Below are 12,399 nucleotides of genomic sequence, written 5' to 3'. Positions count from 1 at the left end.
TTGTACGAAAAAAAAGTCAGTTCACTAAGTGCAAAGTTTGATATTCAGAAAATAACCTCGCTGAATTCGCATTGCATTAACAATAACCCTTGTATAGGAATGGGTTGATCTGTAACGCTGATGAAGGCTCAAAGTCTGGAACGGCTGATCTAAGATTGTAATTTTCACGCGTGGCGATAAGTTTTTCAGTGTATACGCGGAAGAATGGGTCAACGTCGATATCTTTCCAACTTTTGAATGTGGAATGCTGTGCAGGCCAGTAACTCGACAACATCAGCATGGTTATGTGCTGCTGTGTGGGATCACCAGTCTACCGTGACTGACTCAACAGCGGTTGGACGACCAGCCAAAGGTCAAACGCGGGATAGCCAGGTGTGGGTCAACGCCCTGGGTAAACATTGCGTGCCTGGTCTCGTAACACAGTAGCGACATGTCACAGTGGCCCAGCTAGCCACCCAATACAACGTAGGAAGCGCAAGACGAACATCCACATGACTACGCACCGAGCATTAGCTCGTATAGGCTGTGGCAGTCGATGGCTGTTACGGGAACCCATGCTCATTGTGAGACGACATAGAAAATGTGTCTTGCATGGTCACATCAGAACCACCACTGGATCGACGATATGTGGAAATGCGTCGCATGGTCTGACGACTCCCATTTCGAAACTTTACCATACATTTGGAGAAAGCAACATGAGGATATGACACCCCTGGATACACTGTTGGTGTTCGGAAAGCCGGAGGCGGTGGTGTTATGGTTTGAGAACTATTTTCGTAGCATGCCCTCCCTGGGTCCTCTGATCACCGTTATTCAACAGCTCAATGGGAACGCCTACCTCTCATATCGTCGCCGACTTGGTATCCCTACATGATGACAGTGTATCCAGGTAACTCCGTCCGGAGTCTATCAACAAGAGAAGGCTCCATGTCACAAGGCCTGGCTGGTTGTTAACTTTTTTTAAATATTTTTTACATGAAAACCCTAACCACGAAAGATAAGCTCTCATGTGCTCCACTGACTGCCTTAGTAAACGCACTCACGTTTTACCGCTCCGCGATTTTGCCTTAAAAAATGTGATTTAAGCTCAGTTTATGTTATACTAAGTTAAAACTTTAGTACCATGCGGGGGTTAAAGTGGAGAGGATAAAAGATTCTTATCGAAATTAGACTTGAATTTCTGTAGATTGGCAACACGTTTCTGTAACCAGTTGTTATTGAATTCGCCGTCTTCCAATGGACGCGAAACTCAGCCGATCTCAACCCAACTGAGCGTGTTTGGGACCTACTGGAAAAAAGGACATTCGATGCTACGACCATCCAACTGACAATATGAGGGCATTACTGGACACATTGCACAACGCATAGGTAGAACTACCATAAGGTATCCTGTGACACCTTGTAGAGTCTATGCCAAGACACAAGCGGGTTGTATTATGGGTAAATGGTGGGCTCACGAGGTCACCAGGTAGGTGTTGCTAATGCAAAGCCAACTACTCAGGTATAATTATTAATGCCTAATTTAAATAAGCAGATACCTCTAATCACTTCAAGAAGGGGGATGTTGAGAGAAAGCCAAGTGTTCAACCCATAATATTATAGCTATAAAAGTTATAATAGAAAAGAGTAAAATAGGCTTAACTTTAATTTTTCCGTTTACAGTTGCATGTTATAATAGATTTAGATGATAGTGAGGGCTTGTAGCTGCTGATGTCAGTTGAACAAATCCGTGAAGAAGGAAAATCAAATAACCGAAATGGAATGTCTCTTTGATAAGGAACGGAATATGCACAAGAGGTGACTTTCAGTGAAAAGACCATAGAAATATTCCTCCGGTCATTGACGTGTCGAACTCAGAACCTTTTCCACCCGCTGGAAGTGTACCGTGATAATAACCGCTGTGCAACATCGAGCGCTAGAGATTCATCGCATCAATTAAAATATAAAAATGCACTAGCACACCATGTAAAGGATAGGATTTATGCAATAGTTATTGAATAAATCCAGTCCTTTGAATTTCAATAAGTAGTAAATATATAATGAATCATAAATAAAAAATCATATAATGAATATAATACAAACATAATAATATTAGTAGTAGAGTCTATTTATAATAATAATAATAGTAGCATACTGTTATATTAAGTGACAATTCAAAAGGAAAACGAATCAATAAAAAAAATAAATATCAAACTTTTCAGATATTTTGAAAGTGATATCTCTTATGATTAATCTAAGAACAGATATACGATATTCTAAAGATCAAGGTAATATCGAATGAGCACTCTGTCACCAAAAATATTGGGACACAAAAGAGAATAGAGAACATCGCTTTGCAAATAACATTTTAATAAGTTTGTGCCTTTTTCTGATTTGTAATCACAATGTGCGTTTCATGAAACGCTTTCCACCAGTTTTTTTCATTGTGTCAGCGGAAATATTTCTGTCGTTCCTGTGGAAGTTTCCAATTTGGAGAGTGATAATTTTCTCCATGATGACTTCGCATTTTTTCCAGTTCCTTTCACAGTGGAGCTTTTTGATTCAAGTGAGAACTCTGTGAAGAGCAATCCAAGCAGGTCCAAGCAATCAGATTGCAACCATCTTTGTTCACAGTTGGGAAGAAAAAATCTTCTTCAGAACATTTTCTGGTGTTTGATGTCATACACAAATTCTTTATTTTGATGAAACCTACGAAGATTCGTCGTTCCAAAGATACCTTGTGAACTCCACTAGAAGCAAGTTATTTCGATGTGTATTAAATTTCGTGATAAAAGGTTTGCGGACAACAATTTTCCCAACGGGTTCTGTTAATGCAACACTTTACTTACAGAATGCTCACTGGCAACTCTTCCAGTACGTACTCAGTCATCTTAAGTGGTTCTTTGGAAACTGTGTCTCTAATGGTTTCTGACAAACGACCAAATATTTGGCGCGCCCTTGTTGTGAACACAGTTTTTGAGGTGTTGGTCATTGGAAAGCTCTAATAGACCTAAATTGGTTTTTCCTGACGTCCGACCAAATTCCATGCCACTGGCCGTCCGCGTTCACATTCGTTGAGCTTGTTTGTGCATTGCTTTACCAATGTTAGTTGATACCTCTTTTTCCCCGCTTCATTTAAACCTGTGCGTTACCACACTACATAATATTTGGGTAACCAACAATTTTCTGAAACTTCAGTAGCATAATATAGTCGCGATCAACCAGATTATTAAAAAATAAAGAAATCTAAGATGACACTCGCCATGTAAATTGAGAGAATAGGATTTGTGCAGCGATTTTCAAGGATTGCTAATGGCTTCCAATGTTATTTACAAAGAGTAGAAGTAAATATGATAGGATTTCAAACGGTGGGAACGATTTATGTCCATTTGCTCTCTGGATTCATGTTGATTATCAAAAGTGTGTACTTAATTAAACTTTATCTCTTATTTTTGCTTTTGAAATGATGTGTTTCGCCTTAATTAAGTTTATGACTTTATTTTACTGATTCAGAATGTCCATTCATCCCTTGTTTAAATTATATTAATTGTTACAGCCCACACCTACGAAATACTGTTCAGATGTTCTGTTCTATTTCTCTACAATTATTAAACGGAAACAGAAATGCATCCGCAAGCTTTGATAACTTTCGAATGACAAAAATTGATTCTCAGACAGGTGAGGAATTTTAACTAGAATTAAAAAGAGTTGGAAAGAATGGAACAAAAACACAAGCCACCTAATGAAAAGATTCATTATTGTCATTAATGAGGATACCGAGGTGACACACTATTGAACGAGAATGATAAATGCACTGAAGTAATTTCAAACGAATTTGAATGCGAACTGAATGGCAGTGCATCGAGCTAACAAGAAAAATGATCGTTTCCAGTCTTTTTCCCGATAATTAATAAACTAAGTGAATAGAATGAAGAATTCTAATGAATTTTCGAAGAGTGCAATCCGCGAAAGCAAAGATTAATATAACAAATCAGAAAGAATGAAATACGATATTTATTGTTCAGATAACACATGGGCGGTTGTGGCTGCAATGGAATGTCAAACTAACCATTGATTCAGCTGAAAAAAAAGTTTAGATTTGAAGTTGAAGAGGGGGAGGGAGAGTCCACGATATCAGATTGATATTACATGGTTAAAGTTAATTGAAATCGACGGGTCAGTAGAATGTAAAGAAAAATAAAGCTCATGTATATGTACATATGCAAATTGTGTACATTCAAGTTACAACTTATTTCTAAAGATATTGTCGAGCATTAAATGAAAGTTTAGGTTACAACAAGTTGCATTAATTTAAAGATATTCGGTATAAAACATCCTTTTCATCCCTCTTCAAGTAATGACTGGACTCTCTCTGGACGGCTTTTCTTGAAATTTTATATTTGTCTCTTTTAAAAACATTTGCAGCGTCTTCTAAAATTTCATTAAAATTGGACAAATAAAAAGCTGGTAATTCTTATTTCTTTTCTTCATACAAACGTTCACATAGGCTATCCATATTTCACATATTGCGTCTGGAACACTGGATATTGTTTATGGCTGTGTACTGATTGGAGGAATAAATGTACAATATATGGCAGATGCGCAGTGAAGAAATGTTCTAGATTTGCGCATACCAATTGGTGACTTTTTCATGTGCTCTTTGTTGTTATCAGTTTATTAAATATAAAAATCGTGAATTATAATATTGTGTTATTGTATTAATCAGAAAAGAAATGTAAAATACCTTTAAAATTAGTAAATTAGAATTATTCTTGTTGTATATACTTTTAAGCGAACGTTCTCCAAGCCTTTTAATTTTTTTTTTTTTTTTTTGTTTAGTCTTGCATTTGCTGAAATTATCAGACAGAAAGAGATTTTCGTATAAAGGTGAGGTTCTCGTAATGTTACATTACAGCAATTCCACTATCCACAATAGAAACTAAATCTATTATTGTCAAAGCTAAAGGCATTCAGCTATTACAGGCATGATTTATGAGTATTTGATTGTATGCAAAATGTTGTATTTCAACGAGGATTCCCTTTAGAGTGTTACAGTCTTGATCGTCTTGAGAACTTGAATAGGATTGTAATTATTGCGCTGCACAGAATGTTGGAGAAGTCCGAAAATTAAATCAATTGCGATGTGTCGGTGTTAGCTGAGTGATTTATTCTCGGCTTCTTTGTAGTGGATGGCAGTTCGAAATTTGATCTAACAATCATGCTGTTCCCTTGTATTTGCCCATTAATCTCCACGCAGGATTTGCGTTTAGTCTACTATTCCTTCGTGGTATAAAACGCATTACACGAAAGCTGACAACGCCGTTAATTTCCCGCATTGAATTATATAATCTAATAAGTTAATAGTTAGTGGTTAAGATATTCCGAAAATGATAGGACAATAGCGAGTAACATAATTGGGATCCATTTCTGCTCGATTATTTCTGAGTTGTCTTACTTAGGAGTTTGTCACCTCGGTTCCCCAACATATAAATACAGTACTGCATTTTTTGCACTTTCTGAAGTAAATCACTATAACTGCTTGTTCAGTCAAGACGTTATACAGTAGCTACCCCCGTGTTTTAGCAATCGGGCGTTCCTCCCCGCCTAGTGGCATACATGTCACGGTTTGAACCGGTAAATATGATACTACATGTTTATGGCATGTGATCCATTCAAAGTACTTGATCAACATGGGCAAGGGACGTGATCTAACGGACTTCAAAACAGAGACGATTGTTGGGGTACCTGTTGAAGGTCGGCAGTATGAAGGAAACTGAAAACCTTGTGGTCTGTTCGCAGAGTGCTGGAGTTGACGTGTTCCTAGAGTCGACGGAAAGAGCAGCAGTCGCCAGCCCAATTGCGGGCGCCCATGTATCATCGATGGTCCTGGTTAACTTACGCTGTCCCGCCTTATGCGAGCTGATAGACATAAAACGGTCGAACTGCTGAACATGGACTTTAACCAGGGGACGACCAGCAGTTGCCAAGACTACGATCCAACGAACCCTCCTCCGTATGGACTTCCGGTGTAATTGGACAACTGACGGCTGGAAAACGTTGCCTTTTCGTTGACAATGAATGCAATGCTGCCGATGAATGCCATTTGCTGCAATGCTGTGTGGACAGGTAATTGGAGAGGGGGATGCGGCGACCAACTGTGGAGAGCAATCACTACGATGTCCAACAGAAACCAGAAACAGGAAGGTGGAAGCAGTGTTTTGGTATGGTGGATGTTGTTGTGGGAATCTCTTGGAGCCCTCATACCTCAGGGAACTCCTTATATATGCCTCATACCACATAACCCTAGACCGCACTTCAAATGCTAAAAACACTATCTCTATCTATCAATTGTGGCTGATCAAGTACGGTATACACCACTTCATGGTGACAGTCTTTCCGGATGGCACAGGTCTGTTCCAGTAGGTTAATGCTCTTTGCCACATCCAGTATCGTTCGAGAGTGGTTCGCTCAATACGAAAGTGACTTCCAGATGCTACCTTGGCTGTCAAATCGCTAGATATGAATCCCATGGAATATCTCTGGGATTACGTGGTAGACTGATCCGATCGTTTGGATCTATCACACGAATTATCACACGTCTACAGCAATCCTGGCGGCATGGTACAAGGCCTCTGTACGCTACCTCTTGCAAGTTCAGAGATTTTATACAGCCCACGCCTGAGCCGTGTGGCAGCAGTAATGGCTACAGGAGGAGGACGACGACAATATACATTAATTAGGTCGCCACAATGTTTTAACTGGTGTGTATTTTTGATGAGCATCTAGATAGCCCAATCCACATTTTACTCTTAGTAATACGAGATATGAACTATATAAAATTATATATAATTTAATTTCATTAAAAGTGAATAGATGTAGGCTTTTAATAATTCAATTAGAATTTATGCTTCATGATTTTACGTATGAACTTTGAAAATAAGATATTCATGGAAAGAATTCTTTCTTATTTAATGGTTTATTGGGGACTCTAGGTCTGAGCATAATTTTACCTGTTTTCCCTTCAGTTAATAATTATTAAATACACGTACAAAATAGAGATTGTGAGAATGAAGAACAGCACAAGAAAAATAATCTCTCTGAGCAAACAAGCCCAAAGAGAATGTAAGATGATCAATACTCTTCGAGTTATGCATTGCTGAATTTTGAATGAATTTTAACTGATCTAAAAATATTTAGAATAAAATATATTTAATTTTAAATAATTTATTCGTTTTTAATTTTAAATAATTTATTCGTTAAAAACAGAGTTTTATGCTATTTTTACCGAATGAAATTAATAATAATTTCAACCAGTACTTCTATAAATTAGTACTTTATTCACTTCGTAAAGTTATCTCGGATTAGGGATAACCAGTGTGTCTTTACATCACGCTGTAGATAATTAATGTCTGTTGCTAGCGCTATACTTACAAGTTTATTATTCTTAAAATATGCATGTGCAAGACGTCGTTTAATTCTATCTGGTGCACCACCGGGTTAGGCCAGCCTGTAATGAATACTTTACCGTTTGTTTATTCTATTAATCATGTAAGATTTCTGAAATGCGTGTTTCACATTTTATTAAAATCCAGTAGGAAGTAAGTAAAGTGCATTACAGAAATGTTGACTGCACAACATATCCAAGATATCTGTTGCTATTTGATTATTTTAATAAATTGGAGAAGATCCGTGGGATACGTAGTTCATTTCAGTTTTATTAAACTCCAAGTGAAAATAAAGGTGCAAATAAATAAACTATTACAAAAAAGCTGTGAAAATATTCAATTACAGTAGAATCTGGATAATAAATTCCCACATAAGAAGTTTTCCCCTGTACTAGGTTTCGTTTCTTAATTTCCAATTTCAACTGTATATACTGTAATGTATTATTTTCGCGCTTAAGAATTTCCCGGGTAAAAAGCTTTCCTACATTAGAAATACGTGATAAACAATATATGGTGTATTATTATAATGAGTTTTCCCACTTAATACATTTGTTCAATGCAGAAATTGTTGTTTATAGTAAAAATTATAAAACAATTTGGTAATCGAACACGTTAGTGCCAAGCATCATTTTAGTTCGTAGTAAACCAGCGAAATAGGTGAACTAGCATCGTTTTTAACACCTCATATTATGAATGCCTTCACAACGAGTTGTCCTTATATCGCACTACCTCCAACAAGCAATGCTTCGCCACTGTAGAAAAATAATGTTACTTATTCTCGGCGGATACCACTTCTAGGTGGTGGTATCCGCATTATAATTATAATTATATAACATTATAATTTTAACATAATATTATAATTATAATCCAAGTAATTATAACAAGTCATTATAACAATAGTAATTATAACAATTATATAACAAGTAATTATAACAATTATAGCAAGTAATTATAACAATTATAACAAGTAATTATAACAATAGCAATTATAACAACGTAAGGACCAGTCTCCAACAAGTAATTATAACAATTACTTGTTGGAGACTGTTGGAACCAAGCCAAACCGGTTTAGCCTGGAACTCAAGCCATTCCCCGTGAGGAGAAAGCACGCATTCAAACCAAATTGAAGGCAGGGCCGCAATTTAAAATTTACTATCGAGACGGCGGGCAGAAACACAAACATCTCTCTGCCTTTCTCAGAACAGTTCCATCTATCTTGCCAAATATTCACTTATTCATCATTTATTCTCAGTAGCCATGTGTTGGGAATTGAACCCCGTCCCCATCGAGCATGACCGGTCGCTCACAATTTCACTGTTAAGGACTCTTTTCAGACAATATCTCAACCCAGATCTTATTATCAATAAGTCTGCAGGTAAAGTGTTGCCTATTCGAGAATCCGCTGTCGAAGGCAGTTCAATATCAGGGCAACTTATTGTGAAGCCATTCACAATATGACATAATAAAAACGAAGAAGAAGTTTTCCCTCATAAGAAGTTCTAAAGCCTCCACTCCCTCGGAAAACTTCTTATCCGGGTTCTACTGTAAGTAAAAAAAATGGAAATCTCTTAAAATATAAAGTAACACATTTCACTTTAATAAAAATAAATAAATTTTCTGTTTATACTCCGGGACGACCACACAGTCAGAGGAGTTCACAAGATAGAGTGAGAATACAAGAAACAGCACCGTACTTAGCAGTCACGGGCCATGAACCCCGGTCACTTAAGGCACGTGCACTTATGCACCTGACCTCATTATACAGTCCTGTGCTGGGAAAAGTACCAAGAACTAAAAAAAAAAAAACAAATAGTACCAGCAAAAGATTAGAAATCCTGAAAATATTTTATTAAATACTTGTATTATAATGACTTTACACATTGATTATTGTGTAAATTAAATTACTCATCGATGGCAAGCTATTAAATAAATTTCTATAATTTAGAAAATTTAAGTTAAATGTTTTATTAACAATTAGCAATTTTCTACAGAGAATTTTCATATTTAGGGGTATTTTTATCCAATCCAGATGCTCCTGTGTGCAGACCTGGTTCAAGAAGTATATACGGTGTTGGACGACATGAAACAGTCCGTGTTATCTGTGAACTGGATGCTGACCCTGGTGATGTGACATTCCACTGGAGGTTTAACAATTCCGAAAAAAGTATGGATGTGATTAGTTTTTCCAACGAAGAGACCAGAAGTACCGCCACCTACATGCCTCACTCGGAGGAAGATTACGGCTCCTTAGTTTGCTGGGGGAACAACGAGGTTGGAAAACAGCGAGAGGCGTGCATATTTACCATCGTAGCTGCTGGTAAGTGAATAAGTATTATCGAAGATGTCTTTTTAATATTATTTCCTTGCATATTAAATAGACTTTAGGTTGTCCCTTCCAGTTCAGAAACACCTGAAGTGTAAGCAAAGTACTGCAGAATAAATAAAATTCAATCTACCCGAAGATTAATCTTTAGTGCTCAGACTGGAATTTATCTTGCATTATCAATCAGCCAAAGCGCTATCTGTTTCCATTTTGCATTTCTAAATATGATAAAGCATATTTCTAAAACCTAAAATATGATCTGTAAAAATGTAAATATAGTAATATTAGGAAGGAACGTGAAAATTAATATTATGACGCGTTTGCTTTCGCTAAGAAAAAGATTTCGAAAATTTCCAGTTCAGAGACATCCATTTCAAATACGAATATTTATAATATATTTTTTTATAATGAGAAAAGGAGTTTAAAACTTGCCAAGGAAGACATTTTATAGCGAGTACAGAAAATATTGACTTCCAAGGATAACAGGCATATTTACTTGGAGTCATTATTTGAAACGGGGCATAAATCTTACTAGAAATACTTTCAACAAGGTTATTAAAAAAAAAAAAAAAAGAAAAAAGATATGGAACCGTCAGATTAATCAAATTATAATAGCGTCATCTTTCATTTATAATATCAAAATTAATTAAAATTATAAATTTTCATGGGTATAAATTTAGTGCAAAATATCGCATTCACTGGGGCTGTAAAACCCAGCTTAACTCACGGGAAAACCCTTTTTCTTCAACCTGATATTGGTTGAGTAAAGTTCTGATTGAAAAGGACTTTGGAATTCCTCCAATCCTTATTGAAATCGAACTAAGATCTCTCTAAATCTGTGGTAAACGCGATGCAACGTGCCAACTAAGCTGCTCCAGAGGACATTGACCCCTAGACAGACAGATGACCTTTCCAAAAGATGCATTGCATATTTAAAAGTTCTTACTTCTATGGTAGCCTGTTTCAGGACTATCTGGTCTCTCATTAGTGGTCTCTAGCGACTAAACAATTTTAAAGTTGTTCGATATGAGCTGCCATGTGGTATACGAAATCAGAACTGTAATATATTATTATTATTATTTATTATTATCATCAATTTATTTCTCTTATGAGAACACCCGGTTACAGCCACAGGCTAGAGGGTGAACATACATATACAACTATGTTACAAAACATACAAATATGTTACAGTTATGAAATACATGAAATACATAATATCTGATTTATAATTATCTGGAATATAGAATATTTCAGTTATTAATTACTTACTACCGTAAACTGGTAAGAACTTAATACCATGACAATTGAAGCATACCTTTTGCTTGAACAGACACAAGTGATAGTTTCACCGTATTTACACAAACACAAATATTTACAGCCAAACAACGTACAGCATTTGTAACCACAGGAATGACTGCGATACAGTAAAAAAAAAAAAAAAAAAAAAAAAAAAAAAAATTGAAAGTTCAAATTTCCAGCAGTCGTCTTCTTCTGTGGGATTAGAGTTGTGTAGGTATGACAATCCTGACATCTATTTCTTGATGAGGTCGGGTTTCCTAAATCCCAGTGGCTTGTGTCTGGCCGAACAAGGTGCTGGAACTGTATCCTTAATTACATCTGTATTTGCAAGTAAGAGTTTCTGAGAACTTCCTTTCTGTAGGATTTGCAATTGCAGAGCTTTTCAGGATTGATATTTAGGTTGTTGAATAGCTGGATGGTGTTTGCTGGAAAGAATCTTCCGAGGCTATCTAACTGCGTAAATGCCGATTTCAGTTGTGGTTTCTTTTCTGCAACTCTTCTTGGTTTTTCGCCGGGTATTTTTATCCACTCTCGGGCTTTCGGTGCGTCCAGTCGTCCCGTTAAAAGCTGAGCGAGGGTCATTATGTTCCTTGACGTTATTGTTTGTCTCCAGGGTGTGACCTCTAAATTGGAGTATAGTATAGCTCTTGAGATGGTAAAAGGTTTAGCTGAAATTTTAGCTGAAATTCTGTTCAGCCATCTCAAGAGCCAGTATTCGAGTCCTAGAAAGGCTTTGATACTGCATTCGGGAGCTGAAGACCAGATTTGTGCCGCGTATAGGGGAATAGGAGTAACACATCTGTTGATGTATTGCTTCATCAGACCGGGGTCTCTAATACCGGTGAGCTCCTGCCTGGTTGCCCAAAGCGCCGCGTATGTTTTGTTACGGATGTATGCGAAGTGCGGGCGGAAGGTCAGGCCTTCGTCCCACTTGAGACCAAGATCAATGTGTGACTGTGCCTTTTGGACGAGGATGCCGTTCACAAATATTGCCATTTTGTTTGGCTTTATTTTATTTGTGAAAGTCATTTGTGCCGTCTTTTTTTCGTTCAACTGCAGCCCGATACAATCTAGATACTCTTGAAGTTCTTTTATTCTAGTATTAGCCACTTGGTTGTGGTAGTCAGCTGATTTCTGATCTCCTGAGGTAATAAAAAATTTTATATCATCGGCGTATGTGATGAAGTGCTTCTTGTTCTGGGCTAAGAAGGGTTCGAGGGCTATGGCAAAAAGTGTGGCAGACAATACTCCGCCTTGCGGGACACCTTTATCAACCTCATACGTTGCGCACATGTTTTCGTTTGTCACCGCAATTTGTCTGCGCCAAAGAGTGCTCTTTAATAAATGGAGGGC

General features: G+C 37.1%; 1 protein-coding gene across 3 annotated transcripts in view; it reads left to right on the top strand.

The window, feature by feature from the left end:
- LOC150080059 (protein turtle-like) overlaps window positions 1–12,399 on the top strand; it is an 886,305-nt gene that overhangs the window by 835,245 nt on the left and 38,661 nt on the right. For all 3 annotated transcript variants that reach the window (XM_090381137.1, XM_090381139.1, XM_090381138.1), the window contains one exon: window positions 9,454–9,741. In XM_090381137.1, the coding sequence (XP_090237263.1) occupies window positions 9,454–9,741 (288 nt within the window). The remainder of the gene's footprint in view (window positions 1–9,453; window positions 9,742–12,399) is intronic.

Source organism: Mastigoproctus giganteus, chromosome 9 (genome assembly GCF_048544385.1).
Source record: "Mastigoproctus giganteus isolate SK-2022 chromosome 9, ASM4854438v1, whole genome shotgun sequence".
Classification (NCBI taxonomy): Eukaryota; Metazoa; Arthropoda; class Arachnida; order Uropygi; family Thelyphonidae; genus Mastigoproctus; species Mastigoproctus giganteus.
The sequence above is the reverse complement of the archived record's forward strand: the minus strand, read 5'-3'. Positions and strand labels throughout refer to the sequence as shown.